General features: G+C 36.2%; 1 protein-coding gene across 7 annotated transcripts in view; it reads right to left on the bottom strand.

Annotated features, from left to right (window-relative positions):
* The window catches only part of MYO9A (myosin IXA), a 257,885-nt gene that overhangs the window by 115,107 nt on the left and 116,909 nt on the right, over positions 1 to 25,869 (bottom strand). For all 7 annotated transcript variants that reach the window (XM_053594283.1, XM_053594282.1, XM_053594281.1 and 4 more), the window contains one exon: positions 6,821 to 6,896. In XM_053594283.1, coding sequence (XP_053450258.1) covers positions 6,821 to 6,896 — 76 coding nt within the window. The remainder of the gene's footprint in view (positions 1 to 6,820; positions 6,897 to 25,869) is intronic.

A 25,869-nucleotide genomic window follows, 5' to 3' on the forward strand; every position in this document is an offset into this window, starting at 1 on the left:
TCTGTTTAAGAAAGGAAATTATAAAAATAAAATTCTGGATAGCAATTACATGTGGGTAAGGAAGAAGGTGAATGGTAAGGAAATAACATGTATGTGGCTGCAGCAATATTAGTATTCTTCTAGTTCTGAACTTGGGTGGAAGGTTCATTTTGTTATTAATGTACATGTATGTTTTATATATTCTCCTGGATCCACAGCTACATTAATGGGAGCTTCTCATTAAATGTCTATTTTGGACACTACTTATACACCATGGCAAATCATCTTAGTCTCAGCTCTTTCTAGCCATGGCTGCTGCAAACAGTGCTGTTACTATTAATACTTCCGTTATACTTTGTCTAGTTTCAAACTGGGGCCTTTGCAAGCTTCAGCTCAGTATTTATGTATGCACAATCATGTGAAGCAGGTAATCCTTGGGTTAATGGATAAATCTTCCTTTCTTCCCCAAAGCAGGTAGACGGTTCTGAGACACAAATCATAAGGCTTCTCAGTTGGTCCCACAGGGTGGAGCAACCAATACCCAACTCAATCATTCATTCTTACACGGGTACTATAATCTTTCCATTTTCATTCCCATATCCCTCCCTCCTGATCCCTAGGATCACATTCTTAAATAAGTTACATTCCTAACTAGAACTACTTGATCTCTGATTAAGGGAAACCCGTCTTGAGCTTCCCTGGCACATTAAACTCAATTATCTATTTCAGGTCTCAGCTGAAATACCCCTACAATTACAAACTCATCAGGACAAAGAATAGGAAAGAAGACTGCAAGCAATAGGCAACACAAGTTTAAAAGTGAATGGAATGTAATAAAAGATTTAGTATGTCAGAACAAGTTGAAATCGAAGTTTGTATGTATGTGAAAATCAGAGAGGCAGGGAGTACATCTGTGTGTATGTGATTGACAATATTTGTGCTTTTTTTTTGTTGTGTTAAGACGTTTATTTTCTACACTTAGTAAGTTTAACATTTAACATGTACCCTTATAATATCTGTGCTTTTGTGTGTGTAGATACAAGGGTTTGGAGAGAGGAACTAAAAAACAAGATGCATATGGATTCTCATTTAAAAACTGCACAGGTCTTGTACCAGAGGCTAACAATAGGAAGATGGGGTGAATGTCCTAAAAAGGAGCTAGAATGCCTCATGCTGTATATACAGCCTTCCTACCTCCTGTAGAAGATAGGAAAATAACATTACAGAGAAGTTGGAAACAGAATCTCAGGAGATCTCTAGAATACTAGACATTGCTAAAGGTAGAGGTGAGTAGTCATACTTGAAAACAGGAGAAATTAAGTGAAAGAATACATTTAGAATCATGAGAAGCACAGTACATGCCCAGAACATTAGCAGCAAGCTTTGAAACCTGTCAAGCAAAGCAAACTATACCAAGAGAAACAAGCTAAAAGGATACAGACCAGTGATTTTCAACTGGTGTGACATGAAAGGATTTTAGCTATGCCACAAAAGTTTAACTATAGGTTCAAGTGTGCCATGAGATTAAAAAAGTTGAAAAACATTGATATAGACATTTGGAAGTTACGAACTAAATGGCAACATCCTCAACCAATCATAAAACGAACTGCTACCCCAGATAATACGTTAGTAAATCTGTGTACCCAATGATTTACTCTATCTCTGTCCATGAATGCCTCTCAGGAACATACATCAAGCTAACACATCCAAGAATAACTTACATCCCCTCTTCGAAACTGTTGTTCCTCTTATATTTCCTATCTAAATACTAAATCAGAAACCTAGAAATCATTTTTAAACACTCATTTTCTCTCATAATACAGTCTACAATTTTTATATAGATTCTCTTTTTATTTTCCTTAAAATAGGTTCACAACTACATATGCCAACCTTCACTACCCAGTTGAAGTCTTGCCAGAACTACTAGTCTCCCAATATCCATTCTAGTGCCTCTGCAAATTATTCTCCGCAAAGCAACCAGAGATTCTTCTGAAATATGGATCAGTCCCATGCTTAAAGGCATTATATAGTTTTTCATTATTCTTAAGATAAAGTTCAAGCTCTTTAACATGGCTAACAGCCCTACCTGATCTAGCCCATGACTATTTTTCTCTCTAGAATCACTTCTCAACACTTCTTTCTTCATACACATACTCTTCATAAGTGGCATGCCTCTTTTTTTGCCTCAGCAATTCATACAAGGATCATCCTCCTCTTGAGAGGGCTTACTCATCTTCCTTCTCAGATAACAGTTTAAGAGATCTTTTCTCTTTAAAGTCTTTTTGATACATCTGGTCCCACATCCAATTCTCAAAACAGCATCAAAATCAAAAATTAAACAGTCCTTATGTGTTGCCATAGTATCCTATATGTCTTTATAAGGTAGACATAGTAAGTGACATGATTGAAGTATAAATTTTTCAATTTCTACATGGCCTAAGCAATAAATATTTGCTAAATAAACATGATCTACCAGAACTATAAGTTGTATTTGTCTTCGATTATCATTTTATTTTTCTCTTGAGAATAATTTGATCATCAGGAATGAATGTAACATGCAAATAATACTCAAATAATGAAGCCATTAATTTTTCAAAAGAGGGCGGCGCCTGTGGCTCAGTGAGTAGGGCGCCGGCCCCATATGCCGAGGGTGGCGGGTTCAAACCCAGCCCCGGCCAAACTGCAACAAAAAAAAAAATAGCCGGGCGTTGTGGCCTGTAGTCCCAGCTGCTCGGGAGGCTGAGGCAAGAGAATCGCGTAAGCCCAAGAGTTAGAGGTTGCTGTGAGCCGTGTGACGCCACGGCACTCTACCCGAGGGTGGTACAGTGAGACTCTGTCTCTACAAAAAAAAAAAAAAAAAAAAAAATTTTTCAAAAGAAACAAAAGGACTGACATAAGGATGTTAAAAATGGACAAACAGCATTTAGGATAACAGGCACACTCTATTTTAAAATGAAAAAACATGAAAGAGCCTTTTGAAATGGCCATATAATATTTAATGTTTTAAATTTATATTAAAGTATTAATATTATTTCATAATTCTTATAACCTATTACAATATAAACTTCTAATCACATGTACCCAGAGAGAAAAGGTGTCATTATATTCCCCAGGCTAATCACAAACTCCTGGCCTCAAGGGATCTGCCCACCATGGCCTCCCAAGTAGCTGGTACTACAAGCATGAGCCAAAACCCTCAGGTAATTATGAAAATATTTTTATAATTTAGAGATGGGGTCTCACTCTGTTGCCCAGGCTTGTCTTGAAGTCCTGGCCTTTGCAATCTTCCTGCTTCAGTCTCTCAAAGTTCTGGGATTACAGGCAAGAGTCACCACACCTAGTCATCTACTTATGTTACTATTCGAGTTCTATGTTTCTCCCAGAAGATATATTAACCAAAATGCATACTTAGACAAAAGAAATGATAGCTAACTGTAACATACAAGAAATCATTCCAACCTATTTTATGTACATCGAATCATACTGGTTCTAAGAAATAACCTTAAAATCTACTTATTTTTATAAATCACATAAAATGCAATCATTTCTAAAACTACTATAGAAATAAATTATTTCACTGTAATCCTTCAAACAAAAAAATATTTATCTCTGTTCTCATTATTGGATATTATAATACAATGTCTCAGGTGGCATGCATTCACTTACCCAGATCAACAGGAAAAATTTAAACAGAAATGATGCTTTAGACCAGTGGTTCTCAACCTTCCTAACGCTGCGATGTATTTTCATTGTTACAAAGGGGTAGCGACCCACAGGTTGAGAAACACTGCTTTAGACAGTGAGTTTATGTGTATTAAAAACAGAAATCAGTACCTACAATATACTGCTTAGGCAATTCTTTTTTTTTTGTAGAGACAGAGTCTCACTGTACCGCCCTCGGGTAGAGTGCTGTGGCATCACACGGCTCACAGCAACCTCTAACTCTTGGGCTTACGCAATTCTCTTGCCTCAGCCTCCTGAGCAGCTGGGACTACAAGGTGCCCGCCACAACGCCCGGCTATTTTTTTGTTGCAGTTTGGCCGGGGCTGGGTTTGAACCCGCCACCCTCGGCATATGGGGCTGGCGCCCTACTCACTGAGCCACAGGCACCGCCTGCTTAGGCAATTCTTAAAAAATTCTATTGCACAGACCTTTCTTAGTCTTAAACATGTGGCTAACAATAGAGCATAAAGACTAAAAGGATGATCCCCATAACTTCAATGCCCTAGGATTAGCATGCTAGTACAACAAACACAATTTAATTACAAAACCGACCACATTTCTACAATGCACAAAATTCATTATGTATTTACTGACAATAAATTCTGATAGACCCGTCTCCTCCTAGACAAGTTTGCAAAGGCATTTTCTTCCAATATTGGTCAGTGTATTTTTTATTCTTCACACATTCCACTCTGTAACTACTCACTTACATGAGCATCTTCCACCTAGAAATAAATGCATCATTGGCTACTGATGTAGTCTTAAGGATCTGTTCAGAAGGTGCTATAGTCTATTTACCATTTCTGCTTCATGATATGTATGTATAAGTTCTGCACTTTTTCTTGAACCATATTTTGATACAAAGACATTTATTTCCAGTTTATAACCTCTTAACAAAAATCAGCTGTCCTCTCAAGTTTAATGAACAGTTTTACCTCTTACTTATGGAATGCTTATGCTAGTTAAAAACACTTTCACTCTTTTTAAGTTATTGCTTTAATATAGCCTATATCAAATACTCAATCTTAGGCCTAGATCACCACTAAACTGGACATTCCATTCTTTTTTTTTTTTTACTCACTCAAAACTTTTATTTTATGCTGTCATTAATTTTATAGAATTCTTCATTTACCTCATTAATCCTACCAGTTGACTAAGGGGTTATTTTTTACTTTAAAAAAAACATTTTTTAACATTTCATAACAATTAGTATGAAGGCACTAATTGACTAGTTGCAAAACATCTTCCTCATAGGGTACTTATTTCATGACCGCTTGTAAATAGTAGTGAAAGCCACTGCATAATATACATACAACAAAGTTTTTTCATACATTTTCATAACTTAATCATCTACATTCCTACAAAATCCAGCTTATAACTTTGGGAAGTGAAAAAAAAAAAAAGTCCTTATATGTTAAGAACCTGCTATCAGAAAAAAATGAAGAAACAAAAAATATGAGCTTTACTGCACTTTATAATTCTTTAAGAGTCACTTATGATGAAAATTCTAGAGGGAAGACCCCAAAGCCTCCACTTAGTTGCTATAAACTAATAATGTCATAGTTGATTTAATTTTATAAATATTATTGTCATCTCCCTTTTCTCTAGCATTTTTTCAAAAATACATCTAAAAAAAAATTCACTGATACAGGCTGAGTATGGTGGTTCATGCCTATAATCCAACCCTCCTCAGGTGGGAGGATTGCTTAAGGTGCAGAATTTCATACTAGCCTGGGCAACATAGCAAGAACTCATCTGTACAAAAAATTTAAAAATTAGCTGAGTATGTGGCACACATCTATAGCCCCAGATACTTGGAAAGCTGACAGGAGCCCTTGAGCCTAGAAATTTAAGTTTACAGAGAGCTAGGAATGATGATGCCACTGCACTCTTGCTACCAGGGAGACAGAACAAGATTCTGCTGCAAAAAAAAAGAAAAAAAAAGAAGAAGGAGGGTAAAAAATAACCCTGTGGCTCAGTGAGCAGGGTGCCAGCCCCATATACTGAGGGTGGTGGGTTCAAACCCAGCCCCGGCCAAACTGCAACAAAAAAATAGCCGGGCGTTGTGGCGGGCGCCTGTAGTCCCAGCTACTCGGGAGGCTGAGGCAGGAGAATCGCCTAAGCCCAGGAATTGGAGGTTGCTGTGAGCCGTGTGCCGCCACGGCACTCTACCGAGGGCAATAAAGTGAAACTCTGTCTCTACAAAAAATAAATAAATAAATAAATAAATAAAAATAAAAATTAGCTGAGTATGTGGCACACATCTATAGCCCCAGATACTTGGAAAGCTGAGGCAGGAGGAGCCCTTGAGCCTAGAAATTTAAGTTTACAGGGAGCTATGTATGATGATGCCACTGCACTCTTGCCACCAGGGAGACAGAACAAGATTCTGCTGCAAAAAAAAAGAAACAAAAAAAAAGAAGAAGGAGGGTAAAAAATAAATGATCAATTAATTTAAGTCTTCATTTTAAAAACAGATCATCTTAATTATCAGGGTATTATGAAGCTCAATTCTCTTCATGTTTAAAATGTAAAGAGCACACTCTAGAATTTAAACAATGCTTCTGCTCATATTAATTACAACCTTTATTAAATGGTATAAATGAAGGACAGAGAAACTTTATCAACTCAGAAAATTATTTACATTTGCTACTGTCAAATGGTGCTTAAGAATTCTTTTTTGAAAATGGTAAAAGGTAAACTTTACCAATGTAGTACATCAGACTTGCCAAAAAAAGGATACTGGATGTTTTGATGTAAATCGAACTACTCAATTATTACTAGCCAGTAAGATTACTCCACAGAAAGAAGCAGAATAACCCTTACATTTTGTGAAAGTCATAAAATACAACAAGGGTCTCAACAATATGTTCGTTTTAAACTATTCTGAAGAAACTTTAAAAACTGTACAGCCATTTTACCAAAGCAATCATAGACAAAGTTTTGTTAACTCTAACTTATTAACTTGCTATTATAAAGGTTTTAAGAAATGAAAAACAAACCAAACCTGACTTCCTTCATACTTTTAAGGTCACAAAAATATTATCACAAAAATATTAATAAGAATGCTAGTTATTTCTTCTATACTTCCTTGAAAACATAAACCAAACACACTTACTGTTGGTTTTTTTCATTTAGAGTATTCATGCCCTGGAGATCAGAAAGAGGTGTTCTAGGATTTTTCCGAGTTATACCTAGCAAAAAAAAAAAAAAAAAAAAGAAAAGAAAAGAAAAAAGAAGAAAACCAGAAATTTTCAAATCAATGCTAAGAAAAACAAAACATGAAATAATTTTTCTAAAGATAAATGAAATTAATGTACTTTATAGCAAGTATTTGCTAAATCTATCAGAAAATCTAAGTAATAAAGTGAACCAAGTCTCATAACTGTCACTTATAAAATTGACTTAGTCAACAATGAACCCAATTAGGAAATATACAAGGAATATAAGGATAACTGGTCTGAAAGTCTACAAGTATACAATTTTCATTTTGCTATTTAAAAAATTTTTAATATGTCTCTTCCACATCATTTTTCAGCAATAAATACATTGGTTACATGGATTACAGGTCTTAAAGATCAGTTGGTATTACAGATAATATGCTAAGATTCAAAGAAGACACATTGCTTCCTTAAAAATTACCTTTTAAAATATAATATTCTTCAAATTATATAAATATTTAAACTATATAAGCAGAAAGTTATCAATTTCCATAACACAAACACATATATATATACAAACATTTAATATAGATAAGATACACTGGCAATGAAGAAGCAAAAGCATCTTTATTCAAGATGACATAATGTTGTACGTAGAAAATCCTAAGGATTCCAAAAAAAAACTATTAAGACTAATAAAACTATTAAGACTAATAAGTGAAAATTTAGAAACAAATCGTATTCAAAAATACATTGCATTTCTATACAATACAAATATTCTAAAAATGAAATTAAGAAACAATTCCATTAATAAAAGAATCTTATAGAAATAAATGTTGACAAAAAAGCCAACTACACTAAAAACCACAAATCATTAAAAAAAGGTATAGAAGACTCAATTGAAATGGAATGCTACCGGTGTTCCTGAACTGCAAAACAACGTTGTTAAAACAGCAATGCTCTCCAAACTGATCTACAGATCAAAGCCATCTCTATTAACATCCCAGCTACCTAATCTGCAGAAATTAACAAGCTGATTCCAAAATCATATAGAAAAGCAAAGGACCCAGGATAGCAAAAACAATCTTGCAAAGAAAAATAAAGTTGGAGGATTCACACTTCCTGATTTCAAAATTTACTAAAAAGATATAGTGCTGACACAGTATGGTAGTGGCATAAAGACAGACAAATTAGAAACAGAACACAACTGAAAGTCAAGAAACAAATCCTTGCATTTGTGATCAACTGATTTTTTACAAAAGTGCCAAGACAATTCTGTAGGAAAAGAATAAACATTCCAACAAATGGTGCTGTAAAAACTATATATCCACATGTAAAAGAATAAAGTTCAATCAAAGACATAAATGTAAGAGCTAATGCTATAAAACTCCTTAAAACATAGGAGCAAATCTTCCAGACATTAGATTAAGCAATAGTAACTTAACATATGATACCAAAAGTACATGCAACCAAAGAAGAAATGGATAAACTGCACATGATCAAAACTGAAAACATGCTTCAAAAGACACTATTTCAGAAAGTGAAAACATAACTCAAATGGTAGAAATTATTTCTAAATCATATGTCTGATAAGGAATTTATATCCAGGATGTAATAAGAACTCTTACAAATCAATAATAGTAAGATAATAACTCAATAAAAAGTGCACAGAGAATCTGAATAGTTATTTCTTCAAAGAAGACAAACCAGTGACCAAGAAGCACATGAAAAAATGGCCAACATCATTAGTCCTCAGAGAATTACAAATCAAATCTACTAAACGTCACTTCATACTCACTAGGATTGCTATAACAGAAAATACAGATAATAACTGCTGTCAAGGACCTGGAGAAATCAGAATTTTCATACACAGCTTAATGTAAAATGATACCGTCATTTTAGAAAACATTCTAGTTCATAAAAAAATTAAACATATAATTACCATTCCATTTCTAAGTATATATACGCAAGAAAACTGAAGATATGTGACCAAACACTGGTATTGGAAATATAACATGGCCTATGACCAACAAAACAGTACTTTGAACAACTTTATTTTATATATTTGGATTCATTTTTTAGTTCTCTCTGTTTAATTCCTACTTCAAGGACACCAATTATTCCTATGATGGATTATCGTTGTCATAATCATCTCATGCCTTACCTCAAGACAATTAAATTTTCAGCTATGTTACCTCTATTTCTTGAGCGCATACAGGTATTGTTTTATTTTGTTCTTTTTTGTGTGTGTGTGGTTTTTGGCTGGGGCTGGGTTTGAACCTGCCACCTCCGGCATATGGGACCCGCGCCCTACTCCTTGAGCCACAGGCGCCGCCCTCGTTTTGTTTTTTGAGATAGGATCTTGCTCTGTTGCCCAGGCTAGAGTGCAGTGGCATCATCATAGCTCACTGCAACCTCAAACTTTTGGGCTCAAGCAATCCTCCTGGCTCAACCTACTGAGTAGCTGGTACTTTAGGTGCAAACCACCATGCCTGGCTAATTTTTCTATTTTTTTTTTTTTTTTTGTAGAGATGAGGTCTTTTCCTTACTCAGGCTAGTCTTGAACTCCTGGCCTCCCAAGGTAATAGAATTATAGGCATGAGCCACCACACTCAGCCAGGTGTTTTTCTGCTCTACTGGTTTTATTAGCTCGAAATCTATTTTCAATATCATTCTGATATTTTACAGTCTTGAATTTGTACTACTGCTTTATTAGATTTATATTCTTCAATTCCTCTTTACAGTAAAATACTCATAGGAAATTTTCTTCTCTTTTTTGGCGTTATCTCCTCTACAAATAAAATAGAGTAATTCTTTTTGTAGTACTATCTGACTTCCTTATTTTCTTCTAGGCAGTGATTTTTACATCAATTACTAAATACTTTAAATATAAAAGAGGCATAAGAAATAATATACTAACCACTTGTAACCAATCACTCAGATTAAAAAATGAAACCCTGTGCCACTGCCTTCCCTGATCCCATTCCAAAAGTATCAGATCCCAAGATCTTACACTTGTTGGAACAAAAAAAGAACGTGAAAATAGCTATCATCATGTTCAAGGTTTTAGAAGAGAAAATAGTCTTAATAAGTTAACAGTAAATCTCAGGAGAGAAATATAAACTATAAAAAGGAACCAAATGGATATTCTGAAACAGAAAAATAAAAATTTCTAAAATGTAAAATCCACTATAGGGGTTTAAGAGATTAAATTTCATATGGTAAAATACACATATGTACTTACAGAGTGGATATGTTTTGATAAATGCATTCATCACATAACCACCACCAAAAGAAGATACAGAACATTTCCATTATCCTCATCAACATGGTTCTTTCTTGGACAATCCCCTAGGATAAGGCAACCATGGATCTGCTGCTCATATAAACCATTTTGCATTATCTACAACAGTGGTTCTCAACCTTCCTAATGCTATGACCCTTTAATACAGTTCCTCACGTTGTGGTGACCCCCAACCATAAAATTATTTTCGTTGCTACTTCATAACTGTAATTTTGCTACTGGTATGAATCATAATGTAAATATCTGATATGTAGGATGGTCTTAGGCAACCTCTGTGAAAGGGTCGTTCGACCCCCAAAGGGGTCGCGATCCACAGGTTGAGAACCGCTGATCTAGCATTTGATATAAATAGAACAAAACATTATGCCCTCTTCTGTGTAAGGATTTACTCAGCATAACATTTTAAAGATTCAATATATGTTTTCTTTCCCTTTTTTTTGGTAGAGTGCTGTGGCATCACACAGCTCACAGCAACCTCCAGTTCCTGGGCTCAGGTGATTCTCTTGCCTCAGCCTCCCGAGTAGCTAGATGTTGCAGTTCGGCCGGGGCCGGATTGGAACCCGCCACCCTCGGTATATGGGGCTGGCACTCTACTCATGAGCCACAGGCACCACCCTCAACAAATGTTGTCAATTCTCTCAGGTAAATACCTGGGAGTGAAATTCATGTAACATATGGAAAAATATATTGTTCTAAAAACAACAAACTGTTTTCCAAAATAATCGTATCATTTGAAAATGATACAGCCAAAAGACTGTAGAAGAGTTAGAGTTCTTCCAAATCCTTACCTCAGTACTGTCAACTTCTTACATTTTACCCATTATAGGAGGTTAATGTGACCTCACTGCAATTATAATTTTCATGTCCTTAATGAAGGTGAACATCTTTCATGAGCCTATGGACCATACATACATCTTATTCAGTGAAAATATAGTTCAAATCTTTTGCTCATTTTAAAACTGACCTGTTTGGGTGGCACCTGTGGCTCAACGGAGTAGGGCGCCGGCCCCATATGCCGGAGATGGCGGGTTCAAACCCAGCCCCGGCCAAAAACAAACAAACAAACAAAAAAAAAACCCTGACCTGTTTAATCCTATTAGCCTAGGAATTCTTTCTATATCTTGTTTTTCAAGTCCATTGCCAGGTACCAATATTACAAACTATTAATAACAGTCCTTATTAGCCTGTGGTAAATCTTTTGTTTTCTTAACAATATCATTATAATTTGGAAGAGGTTTTCAATTTGGCAAACTACAATTTACCATTTTTTTTTCTTTTATATTAATGCTCTTATATGCATTAAAATCTGTGCCTGTTCCAAGACTGCAAAGACTTTTTTCCTCAGGTTTTCTTCTATAAATTTAATAGTTTGGGTCCTTTACAAAGAGCCGTATGACATATTTTGAATTCACTTATATGTATAAGATAAGGGTCAAAGTTATCTTATAACATATCCTTTTGCTCTAGTGCCAACTATTTACATGACTGTTTTTTAACCTCATGGAATAATCTTAGTGGCCTTAGTAGAAAATCAACTAACCATGTATGTTGGATCTATTTTTGTACTTTCTATTTGGTTCACTGATCTTTAAACCTTTACACCAGCAATTCTCAACCTGTGGGTCGCAACCCCTTTGGGAGGTCTCCTGCATTTACATTACAATTCATAACAGTAGCAAAATTATAGTTATGAAGTAGCAACAAAAATAATTTTATGGTTGGGGGTCACCACAACATGAGGAACTGTATTAAAGGGTCACAGCATTAGGAAGGTTGAGAACCACTGCTTTCCACCAGGAGAACAATGTCGTTTAACTATTTTAGTCACAAGATCATATACTGTTAAGTGCTCCAGGTATATTCTTTACCAAAATTGTTTTGGCCATTTCTTTTAAATTTTAGAATTATCTTGTCAATTTCTTCCCCAAAATATGCTGTTATATTCACTGTACTGCATTCAATCTACAGACCCATTTGAGCGAAAACGGACATCTCAGAAATACAAAAACACTGGAGACTTTACCTCTTTCATGTTTACATGGATGGAGCTAGAATATATTCTTCTTAGTAAAGTATCTCAAGAATGGAAGAAAAAGTATCCAATGTACTCAGCCCTACTATGAAACTAATTTATGGCTTTCACATGAAAGCTATAACCCAGTTATAACCTAAGAATAGGGGGAAGGTGGAGAGGGAGGGGAGGGAGGGGGTAGGATGGGCAGAGGGAGGGTGATTGGTGGGATTATACCTGCGGTGTATCTTACAAGGGTACATGTGAAACTTAGTAAATGTAGAACATAAATGTCTTAACACAATAACTAAGAAAATGCCAGGAAGGCTATGTTAACCAGTGTGATGAAAATGTGTCAAACGGTCTATAAAACCAGTGTATGGTGCCCCATGATCGCATTAATGTACACAGCTATGATTTAGTAATAACAAAAAAAAATACAAAAACACAAATAAAAATGCATCTTTCTTCTTCATTGTATTCTTCAATTCCTCTTAGCAGTCTTATAAATGTTCGTTAAATTTGTCTTATAAATGTTCATTAAATTTGTTCTTAAGTATTCTGTGTGTGTGTGTGTATATTGTATTTGGAATCCACTGCATATTAAATTACTCTAAAACCAAGCCCTTTAAAACAATAGTTATCATCTCACCCTTATTAGAGGAACAAGAATTTAAGAGCAGCGTGGCTGGGTGATTATAACTAGGAGTATCACAAAAGGTTGTATTCAAGCTGTCAGGCAAGACTGTAGTTATCTCAAAACTGACACGAAGTTCAAAAATTTGCTCATAGCAAATGAAGTTAATGAAATCACTTTATAGTCAGTGACAAGCCTCAGGTCCTGTACCATGACTCTCAATAGGGCTTTTCACAAGTGGCAGCTCACTTCTATGAGACAGTGATCCAAGAGAGAGCTAGCAAATAAAGAAGCAGGCAAGATGGAAACTGCAGCCTTTTATAACACTCTTAAAAGGGACATAGCATGAGTTCCATGTGTTTTACATGACACAAACCAATTCTTGTAAGATGTGGGAGGGAACTCTATAAAGTGATGATACCTAGAAGACTGGTTGCCACAGAAGACTGAGAATGGAATTTGTAAATTTAATTTTCCAAGTGTTCATGGCTAAATTTAATTTTGTGTATTTTTCTGGTGACCTGTGAAAATGTGAAATTCACCTTTTAGTTCTAAGAGCATTTTTAGATCTCTTAACACTTCCTATATTATTATCATGCTACTCTTCCTTTTCAATCCATATAATAGGATAGAATACCGCTTAACAGGATGTTTAATCTGAGTGTCAAAAAAGCAGATGTTTTTGCCTTGTTCTCAATGTTAGGGAAAAAGTATTCAATCTTTCACTATTAAGTATGAAATTTGCTGTGAAATTTTCATGACTATTCTTTATAAAGCGAAGGAAACTGCTCTCTATTCCTAGGCTGCTAAAAGTTTTAAAATAGGAATGAGTGTAGTATTGTGATAAACTCTTTTTTCTCCATCTACTGAGATGATAGTGTAATTTTTCTTTTATAGATGATGAACATGGAGTTAATTGATTTGACTGTCAAACCAACCTTTCATTCCTAGAATATATTCACTCGTAAATATATTCTCATTCTTTATGTTTTGTGTATTATCCTTCAATATATTGCTTATTTTACCTACCTCTTATTTTGTTAAGAATTTTTATCCATCCTTGTTAAGTTACATTGGTCTATGGTTTTCTTGTAATGGTTTTGTCTGGTCTGTAGCAGAATTAACACTAACCTTAAGATACAATTTGTATAAATTCTCTTCTCCTTTATTTTTTAAAGCATCGAGGAAGACTGGTAGAATTTTCCTTTCTTCGACATTTCTTTGATTAAAATTCATTATTGAACCTATCTGGACCTGAGCCTTGTGTTTGTGTGTAGGCATTAGCTTATGAATTCAGTGTTATTAACAGATATAGGACCATTCAGATTTTCTAATTTTTTCTTGGGACAATTTTGGTAACTATTGACATTTAAGAAATTTGTCTACTTCATAAAATTGGTTGCATTACTGGCATATTGTTTATAGTCTCCCCCTAAAACATATATAACTGTGTCCATTCTTTCATTCCAGATAATAACTTTGCATCTTCTCTTGTTTTTCTTAATCACAATGCTTGTAACTACACTATCCAAAACAGTAGCCTCTAGTTATATGTCGCTATATAAATTTAAATTCATTGAATAAAATGAAAATTTCAGTTTCAGTTGTGCCACACACATTTCAGGTGCTTAACAGCCGCATATGGATCGTGGCTTCAGTATTAGACAAGATAGTTGGAGAACATTTCCACCCTTAGAAAGGTTCTATTGCACCATGTTAAACAATTTCATTGCTTTTTTAAAAACACCAGTTTTTGGTTTCATTATACTCTCTATTATTAGTCTCCTTTCTATTTCCCTGATTTTATCTCTCAAATATATCTACTTCCTTCTACTTATTTTGGGTCTGATGAACTCTTTTATTTCCTGCTTCTTAAGGTAAAAGCTTAAACCATTGATTATAACCTTACTTTTTTCCTAATATAAGAATTAAAAGCTACAAGTTTTCTTCCAAGTATTTCTCCCCACCACTCCCACTTAACTGTTTTCTTTTGAGCCAGGATCTTGCTCTGTCACCCAGGCTAGAGTGCAGTGGCATCATCATACTCACAGTAACCTCAAACTTCCAGACTCAAGTTATCCTCCTGCTCTAGCCTCCTCAGTAGCTGAGACAAAAGACATGCACTACTATACCTGGCTAATTTTTGTACTTTTTGTAGAGACATGCTCAGGCTGCTCTCAAACTCCTGCCCTTAAGCAATCCTCCTGCCTTGGCCTCCCAAGGTGCTACAATTATAGGCATAAGCCACTGGTCCCAAGCACTTCTTTAGTTGCATTCTTCAAGTTGTAATATATTCTATTTCCATTATCATTAAGATCAAAATTACTTGCAAGCTGCTCTTACAAAATTTTCTTTAGGCTGGGCGCAGTGGCTCGCCCTGTAATCCTAGCACTCTGGGAAGTTGAGGTGGGTAGACTGCTTGAGCTTAGGAGTTCAAGACCAGCCTGAACAAGAGTGAGATCTCACATCTAAAACAATAGCTAGGCATTGTGGCAAGTGCCTGTAAGTCCCAGCTACTTGGGAAGCTGAGGTGAGAGGATTGCTTGAGCCTAAGGATTTGAGGTTGCTGTGAGCAAAGAAATAAAGAAAAGTTGTCTCAAAGAATAAAGAAAAGTTTTCCTTGACTCAAGAGTTATTTATTCCTTTTACTTTCCAAATTTGAGTTAGCAGATATTTTTCTGATGTTGATTTCCACTTTAATTCCATTCTGGCCATAAAATACACTTTAAATTTTCAATCATGTGTTGTCACCATACTGATGTCTGAAGTCAAGAACGTTAAAGTAGGAGCTGTGGAATAAACCCATGCAGCACTTCTCCGAAATTGCTGATCCTTTATCTTGGTCATAAAGATCATATTCTCAATTATCTGAAGACTGAAGTGAAGGTCAGTATAAGTTCAAATTGATAGGACATTGTTCTATACTACCCTCCTTTCCCTGCCCTTCCTGACATCTAATTCCTGACATATAATTCCTTCTTCTTTCCAGGACTCCTGATGTTTCCAGAAGTGAGAATTCTATCTCTTCTCCAAAACCCTAAATTTCTTCCCATTCCTCTAATTTCCTCCCTGTCAAAACTCAGAGAATAGCCATTGAGAAAAGGCAGGAGCACTAGAAAAGAAATTAAGAAAGAATGTTGTCTAATTAGTCTTGCTGATAAAAAGAAAATATGTGTATTCACTTACATCTTTAGACATATTATTTCTAAATTTTTTCATTCCTTCCAATAATTAATGAATCAGCAAACTAGAGTCCATCACCTAAATCAAGTCCACCTCTGGTTTTTATATGACCTATGAACTACGAATGTATTACACATTTTTAAATAACTGGGGGAGAGAACATTTTTGTGACAGATAATATTGGATGAAATTTAAATCAATGTCTATAACAAAGTTTTACTGGAACACAGCCACACTCATTTATGTATCATATATGACTCCATTCACAGAAGAGACGAGTGGTTCCAATAAAAAGGATATGGCCCACAAAGCTTAAAATAGTTACCATTTGCCTTTTGCAGAAAAAAAGTGCCAACTCCTGCTACAGGGGCAAGTTATCATCCTAGAATAATTTCCCTTTAGCCTGAAGAAATTCCATTATAATTTTTCATACAGTACATATTATGGTGACAAATTCTCTCAGATACTGTTTATCCTAAAATGTCTTCATTTCACCTTTATTTTTTAAAGATACTTTTGCTAAATGATAATTTGGATACAATGGATACTATATTGTACTAGCAATAAGCTCTTCTGAAGATTGTTAACTTTTCTTCTGGCAGTTAACTTGAACGGACCAAAACAGAAAACACAGAAAGTCTAACTAAAAGTTGTTCTTTCTGGGATTTTTCAGCATTTAAACATGGATTTTTTTTTTTTCCAGAACAGTGTAACTTTTGACTTTCATTTTTTCTTAGTTTTCTTTCTTATTGTTTCAGTTTCATTGAGGGTACAACGAATTAGGTTATAACGATTGCACTTGTTAGATAAAGTCCATCTTTTAATTGTGTCCCACCCCCAAGAGGTGTGCCATGCACCGTAACCCCTCATACCCCTCCCTTTTCCCCTCTCCCCACTTGCTCATTTCCCTACACCCCCCTACCCCCGTATTAACTCATCTACTGTCTTCATATTAGAATTGAGTACAATGGATTCTTGCTTCTCCATTCTTGTGATCTTGTGATGCTTTACTAAGAAGAATGTGTTCCACCTCCATTCAGGTTAATACAAAAGATATAAAATCTCCATCCTTTTTAGTGGCTGAATAGTATTCCATGGTATACATATACCACAGCTTGTTAATCCATTCCTGGGTTGGTCAGCATTTAGACTGTTTCCACATTTTGGTGATCGTAAATTAGCTGTGATAAACAATCTAGTGCAAATGTCATTATGATAAAAGGTTTTTTTCTTTTTCTTCTGGGCAGATGCCTAGTAATGGGATTGCAGGATCAAATGGGAGGTCTAATTTGAGTTCATCGAGGATTCTCCATACTTCCTTCCAAAAAGGTTGTATTGGTTTGCAGTCCCACCAACAGCGTAAAAAGTGTTCCCTTCTCTTCACATGCATGCTAGCACATTCAGCTTTGAGACTTTGTGATGGAGGCCATTCTCACTGGGGTTACGTGATATCTCAGGGTAGGTTAGATTTGTGTTTCTCTGATGATTAGGGACAATAAGCATTTTTTCATACATTTGTTAGGCATTCATCTGTCTCCTTTAGAGAAGGTTGTATTCATCTTTCTTGCCCAGTAATATATGAGATTATTGGGTCTTTTTTGTTGATTAATTTGAGTTGTTGTTTCCATGGCTGTACAGAAGCTTTTCGGTTTAATTAAGTCCCATTTGTTTATGGTTGTTGTTGCAATTGTCACATGTCTTCTTCACAAAATCTTTCCCAGGCCGATATAAGTGCTTTCCCCACACTTTCTTTGAGGATTTTTATTGTTTCATGCCTTAGATTTAAATCTTTTATCGATCTTGAATCAATGTTTGTAAGTGGTGAGAGGTGTGGGTCCAATTTCAGTCTTTTAGAAGTGGTTATTCAGTTCTCCCAGCACCATGTATTGAATACTCTTTTCCGCAGTGTTATGTTCTTGTTTAGTTTATCGAAGATCAGGTATCTGCAAGAGGTTAGTTTCATCTCAAGATTTTCTATTCGGTCCCAACTTTCAATATCTCTATTTTTGTGCCAATACCATGCTGTTCTGATCACTATGGCCTTGTAGTATAGCTGAAAGTCCAGTATGGTGATACCCCAGCTTTGTTTTTATTACTAAGAACTGCCTTAGCTATACTTCTACTTCCATACAAAATGAAGAATTACTTTTTCCAGTTCTTCAAAGTATGATGATGGTATTTTACCGGGCATTGCACTGAATCTGTAGATTGTTTTGGGAAGTACAGACATTTTCACAATGTTGGCTCTTCCCAGCCGTGAGCATGGTATGTTCTTACATTTGTTAACATCTCACGCTATTTCTATTCTTAGGATTTTGTAATTTTCTTTGTAGATGTCCTTTACTTCTTTCTTTATGTATATTCCTAGGTATTTCTTTTCTTTTTCCTTTTTTGAAGCTACTGTGAAGGGAATTGTGTCCTTGATTAGCTTCTCATCTTGGTTGTTATTGGCATATACAAAGTCTACTGATTTTTGGACATTGATTTTATATCCAAAGACATTGCTGTATTTTTTGATCACTTCCGAGAGTTCTATGCTTGAGTCTTTGGGGTTCTCTAAGTATAAGATCATATCACCAGCAAAGAATGAAAGTTTCACCACCTCTGCACCCATGTGGAGGCCTGATCATATTGGCTAGAACATCCAGCACTATGCTGAACAGTAGCAGTGATAAAGGACAACCTTGTCTGGTTCTAGTTCTAAGTGGAAAAGTTTTCTGTTTTACTCAGCACAATATTAGCTGTGGGTTTGTCAAAGATGGCTTCGATCAAATAAAGAAATATGCCCCCTATGCCTAAAATTTTTAAATGTTCTAATTAGAAAAGGATGCTGAATTTTATCGAATACTTTTTCTGCATCTATTTAGAGGATCAAATGGTCTTTGTTTTTGCTTCTGTTGATACGGTGAACTACATTTTATGGACTTGCATATGTTAAACCAGCCTTGCATCCCTCATCCCTGGGATGAAATCTACTTTATCATGATGAATGATTTTTTTAATGTGTAGCTGTAATCAATTGGCTAGGATTTTATTGAGAATTTTTGCATCTATATTCATTAGTGAAATTGGTCTCAAATTCTCCTTTGTAGTGGGTTTTTCTCCTGGTTTTGGTAACAGAGTGAGTTTGCTTCATAAAATGTGTTGGGGAAGAGTCCTTCCATCTCAATTTTTTGGAATAATTTCTGCAGTATCATTATAAGCTCTTTGAAGGTTGCACAGAATTCTGATAATGAAGCCATCTGGACCAGGGCTTTTTTGTTGTTGTTGGGAGATTGTTTTATTGTTTCTTTGATCTCTACTCTTGAAATCTATTCAAAAGATCTATTTCTTCTTGATTAAGTCTAGGGAAAGGGTGTGATTCCAGGTATGATACATTTCTTCCACATTGTCATATTTCTGGGCATAGAGTTTCTTGTAGTACTCAGATGATCTCCTGTATCTCTGTGGCATCTGTTGTTATTTCCCATTTATTGTTTCTGATTGAGGTTATTAGAGATTTACTTTTCTGTTTCTAGTTAATCTGGTGAAAGGTTTATTAATTTTATTTTTTCAAAAGCCAACTTTTTGTTTTGTTAATTTTCTGAATTATTCTTTCGTTTTCAATTTCCTTAATCTCTGATTTAATTTTGGTTATTTCTCTTCTTCTACTGGGTGTGGGATTAGATTGTTGTTCCTTATCCAATTCCATACAATAGTTCAAGTATTTGTTGATTCACTCTTTCCGCTTCTTGAATGTAGGCATCTAATGCAATAAATTTCCCTCTTAAGACTGCTTTTGCTGTATCCCACAGGTTTTGGTAACGTGTCTTCATTGTTGTTATGTTTGAGCAATTTAATGATTTTCTCTTTTATCTCTTCCTGAACCCCACGATCATTCAGCAAAAGGTTGTTTAATTTCCAAGTCTTTCTGTGGGGATGAACATGTTTGTTGGAGTTGAGTTCCACCTTTACTGCTTTATGGTCTAAGAAGATACAATGTATAATTTATATTCTTTTAATATTGCTGAGGTTTCATTTGTATCCTAGAATGTAGTAGATTTTGGAGAATGTACCATGGGCTGATGAGAAAAATGTATATTCCTTAGCTTTGGAATGGTGTGTTCTGTATATGTCCATTAATCCCATTTGTTCTAGGGTCATATTTAAGTCCTTTGTATCTTTCTTTAGTTTCTGCTTAGAGACAACATAGATGGCTTGTGCTTTTTTATCCACTCAGCTACCCTGTGCCCCTTCAGTAGTGAATTCAGTCCATTGATATTTATTGTGATAAATGTTCCACTGATATTGTGATGAATGTCCTCAGTTCTTCTTTATCCTTAAACAATTTTATTTCTCCATTAATTTTGAAGCTTAATTTAGCAGGATACAGAATTATGGGCTGAAAACTGTTTTAAGAATTTTGAATGCAGGGCCATGTACAGTGGCTCATATCTATAATTCTAACACTCTGGGAGGCCAAAGTGGGTAGATGGCTTAAGCTCACTAGTTGAAGACCAGCCTACATTACAGTGAGACCTGTCTCTAAAAAACAGGCACTGTGGCAGGCATGTGTAGTCCTAGTTTTTCAGAAGGCTGAGGCAAGAGGATCTCTTGAGCCCAAGAGTTTGAGGTTTCTGTGAGCTCTGACACCATGGCACTCCACCAAGGGCAACAAAGTGAGACACTTGTCGCAAGAAAAAATATATATATTGAAGGTGGATGACCATGCTCTTCTAGCTTCAACGGTTTCAGTTGAAAAGTCTGTCATCTGAGGCGGAGCAAGATGGCGGCCGAGTAACAGCTTCCTTGCTTCTGGGCACCGTGAGTCTGGAGAGATAGGACTCCACACATCTCTGGCTGGTGGAATCTGCCCATCAACACCCATGCGAGGATACAGGGAGTCAGCGAGAGACTTCAGGATCCCAAGAGGAGGACTAAAACAGTGGAAAACCGGCAAGTGGTCGCGTGTGTTCAATCCGTCTAAACCCGCCCGCAACTGTAAGTTCAGTAGCAGCGAGACTGCAAACCAGAAAGGCCTTACCTGTGAACTGTTTTGGTGTCTTTGGACTTGGCACTCAGTTGAATGCCTTGGGGAGAGCCTGAGCAGGAGTGCGGAGAACTTTGGCCATTGTCTAGGGCCCCAGTCTGAGCCGCTGAGCCAGATGGAGCTAATAGTGTTTGGCTCTGGGTCACAGGCAGCCATTGTGAGCGATCTGCCCTGGCAAGCTCCAGCCTCAGGGTCGCAGAGCTAGAATTGGGTGTGAGCTGGTAACCCAGCACCCAAGTAGCCTAAGGGTGTGGGCTGAGCCACCTTACAGCCTTAACCCTCAGGGGCAGAGTAAGACCAGTTTTGGCACACTGGGTAAGTGGATAGCCTCTTCAGCAGTGATTCCAGTGACAAGCACTTTCCTGGGAAAGCTTCTGCTCAGCAAGTCAACAAGTTTGAAGTGCTTTTTAAGTGGGCTGAAGAGAGATTTAGGGTGTTTACCTGCTGGGGTTTGAGAAATCAGCAGCCTCCAGTCGTATCAGAACTGTGATTAACATCTCATACCCCAGAAGACCACGTGTTGCCCAGACAATATTCAATAACATATACATACTGCTTTGTTTTTGGTTGTGTTTTTTGTTTTTTTTTTTTGCTTTGGTTTTTTTGTTTATTTTGATGTTGTTGATGTTGTCTTGTTTTTTAAGTTCAAACTTTTCCATACAGATCCTTTTTCTTTCTCAATTTTTCTAGTTTAATTATAATTTCCCATTGCTGCCTTTTTCAATAATTAGAACTTCATTTTTGCTAGTGTTTCTACTGCTATTATTTGGTTATCCATCCAATTTTATCCCGTAAAGTTTTCTGTTTGCTTGTTTTGGTTTGATTTATAGCATTTTTGTCTTTCCTCTCTACTTGGTAGAGGTGAGGTACTGTGTCTGATCAGGTTAGAAAAGAGCTGCTGACCTCAAGGGAACCACCCAACTGGGCACCCCGAGAAGGTGGGGTTTTTTCAAGGTTGTGTCAAAGTACCCTACTATACACCTATATTGCTCTGTCTCCCTCTTCTGTGCCTCTCCTCTTTTTGTCAATACTTCTTTTACCTACCCCCTCTCCTTTCTCTATTTTTCTTTGTTTTTCTTATCACTCGGTCCTCCTTTCTTTCATCCCTTTTTTGCTCTTCAACCTTCTCACCCTTCTGGTCCTGTAACCCTTAGTCCACAGGCACGAGAACTTAAAGAGCAAGAGGAAGTGAAAGGAAAATGAGGGCAAGGAAACAGATAAAAGAAATCACTCATGAGGAAGTATCAGCAGAAAACTCCAGGCAACATGAAGAACCAGTCCAGAACAACCCCGCCAAGGGACCATGAGGTAACTACTGCAGATGATTCCACCTATAAAGAAATATTAGGAATGACAGAAAGGGAATTTAGAATACACATGTTGAAAACAATGAAAGAAATGATGGAAACAATGAAGGAAACTGCTAATAAAGTGGAAAATAACCAAAAGGAAATCCAAAAACAGAACCAAATAAGAGATGAACGATATGAAGAATATAAAAAGGATATAGCAGAGCTGAAGGAACTGAAAGAGTCAATTAGGGAACTTAAAGATGCAATGGAAAGTATCAGAAACAGGTTAGACCATGCAGAAGAAAGAATTTCAGAGGTAGAAGACAAAGTTCTTGAGATAACTCAGATAGTAAAAGAGGCAGAAAAGAAGAGAGAGAAAGCAGAACGTTCACTGTCAGAATTATGGGACTTTATGAAGCGTTCCAACATACGAGTTATAGGAATTCCAGAAGGGAAAGAAGAATGCCCCAGAGGAATGGAAGCCATACTAGAGAATATTATAAAAGAAAATTTCCCAAACATCACCAAAGATTCTGACACACTGCTTTCAGAGGGATATTGGACCCCAGGTCGCCTCAACCGTAAACGAGTTTCTCCAAGACACATTGTGATAAACCTGTCCAAAGTCAAGACAAAAGAAAAGATTCTGCAAGCTGCCAGGAGTAAGCACCAGTTGACCTACAGGGGCAAATCCATCAGAGTGACCACAGACTTCTCTAATGAAACTTTCCAAGCAAGAAGACAATGGTCATCTACCTTTAATCTACTTAAATAGAACAATTTCCAGCCCAGAATTCTGTACCCTGCTAAGCTAAGCTTAAAAATTGACGGAGAAATCAAATAATTTACGGATATACAAGCACTGAGGAAATTCGCCACAAGACCAGCTCTACAGGAAATACTTCAACCTGTTCTGCACACTGACCACCACAATGGATCAGCAGCAAAGTAAGAACTCAGAAATTAAAGGACAGAACCTAACCTCCACACTGATGCAAAAGATAAAACTAAGCAATGGACTCTCACAAAATAAGATGAATAGAATACTACCACACTTATCAATCATCTCAATAAATGTTAATGGCTTGAATTCCCCACTGAAGAGACATAGATTGGTTGACTGGATTAAAAAACACAAGCCATCCATTTGCTGTCTGCAAGAAACATACCTGGCTTCAAAAGACAAATTCAAGCTCCGAGTCAAGGGTTGGAAGACAATTTTTCAGGCAAATGGCATTCAGAAGAAAAGAGGAGTTGCAATCTTATTTTCAGATACATGTGGATTTGAAGCAAGTAAAGTCAAAAAAGACAAAGATGGTCACTTTATATTGGTCAAGGGAAAAATACAACAAGAAGACGTTTCAATTCTAAATATTTATGCACCCAATTTAAATGCTCCCAGATTCTTGAAACAGACCTTACTCAGTTTGAGCAATATATCTGATAATACCATAATAACATGGGACCTTAACACTCCTCTTACAGAGCTGGACAGATCCTCTAAATAGAAATTAAACAAAGATATAAGAGATTTAAATGAGACCCTAGAACAACTGTGCTTGATAGACACATATAGAACACTCCATCCCAAAGACAAAGAATATACATTCTTCTCATCACCCCATGGAACATTCTCCAAAATTGATCATATCCTGGGACACGAAACAAATATCAACAGAATCAAAAGAATTGAAATTTTACCTTGTGTCTTCTCAGACCATAAGGCACTAAAGGTGGAACTCAACTCTAACAAAAATGCTCGACCCCACCCAAAGGCATGGAAATTAAACAATCTTCTGTTGAATAACACATGGGTGCAGGAAGAAATAAAACAGGAAATCATTAACTTCCTTGAGCATAACAACAATGAAGACACAAGCTACCAAAACCTGTGGGATTCTGCAAAAGCAGTTTTGAGAGGAAAATTCATCACTTTAGATGCCTACATTCGAAAAACAGAAAGAGAGGGCATCAACAATCCCACAAGAGATCTTATGGAATTGGAAAAAGAAGAACAATCTAAGCCTAAACTCAGTAGAAGAAAAGAAATATCCAAAATCAAATCAGAGATCAATGAAATTGCAAACGAATCATTCAGAAAATTAATGAAACAAGGAGTTGGTTTTTTGAAAAAATAAATAAAATAGATAAACCATTGGCCAGACTAACGAGGAATAGAAAAGTAAAATCTCTAGTAACCTCAATCAGAAATGATAAAGGGGAAATAACAACTGATCCCACAGAGATACAAGAGATCATCTCTGAATACTACCAGAAACTCTATGCCCAGAAATTTGACAATGTGAAGGAAATGGATCAATATTTGGAATCACACCCTCTCCCTAGACTCAGCCAGGAAGAAATAGACCTCCTGAACAGACCAATTTCAAGCACTGAGATCAAAGAAACAATAAAAAAATCTTCCAACCAAAAAATGCCCTGGTCCAGATGGCTTCACTCCAGAATTCTATGAAACCTTCAAGGAAGAGCTTATTCCTGTACTGCAGAAATTATTCCAAAAAATTGAGGAAGAAGGAATCTTCCCCAACACATTCTATGAAGCAAACATCACCCTGATACCAAAACCAGGAAAATGCCCAAACAAAAAGGAGAATTTCAGACCAATCTCACTCATGAATATAGATGCAAAAATTCTCAACAAAATCCTAGACAATAGATTACAGCTTATCATCAAAAAAGTCATTCATCATGATCAAGTAGGCTTCATCCCAGGGATGCAAGGCTGGTTTAACATACGCAAGTCCATAAACATTATCCACCATATTAACAGAGGCAAAAATAAAGATCACATGATCCTCTCAATAGATGCAGAAAAAGCATTTGATAAAATCCAGCATCCTTTTCTAATTAGAACACTGAAGAGTATAGGCATAGGTGGCACATTTCTAAAACTGATTGAAGCTATGTATGACAAACCCACAGCCAATATTTTACTGAATGGAGTAAAACTGAAAACTTTTCCTCTTAGAACTGGAACCAGACAAGGTTGTCCTCTGTCACCTTTACTATTCAACGTAGTGCTGGAAGTTCTAGCCAATACAATTAGGCAAGACAAGGAAATAAAGGGAATCCAAATGGGAGCAGAGGAGGTCAAACTCTCCCTCTTTGCTGACGACATGATCTTATACTTAGAGAACCCCAAAGACTCAACCACAAGACTCCTAGAAGTCATCAAAAAATACAGTAATGTTTCAAGATATAAAATCAATGTCCACAAGTCAGTAGCCTTTGTGTACACCAATAACAGTCAAGATGAGAAGCTAATTAAGGACACAACTCCCTTCACCATAGTTTCAAAGAAAATGAAATACCTAGGAATATACCTAACGAAGGAGGTGAAGGACCTCTATAAAGAAAACTATGAAATCCTCAGAAAGGAAATAGCAGAGGATATTAACAAATGGAAGAACATACCATGCTCATGGACAGGAAGAATCAACATTGTTAAAATGTCTATACTTCCCAAAGCAATTTACCTATTCAATGCCATTCCTATCAAAATACCAACACCGTCTTTCAAGATTTGGAA

Source organism: Nycticebus coucang, chromosome 6, assembly GCF_027406575.1.
Source record: "Nycticebus coucang isolate mNycCou1 chromosome 6, mNycCou1.pri, whole genome shotgun sequence".
Taxonomy (NCBI): Eukaryota; Metazoa; Chordata; class Mammalia; order Primates; family Lorisidae; genus Nycticebus; species Nycticebus coucang.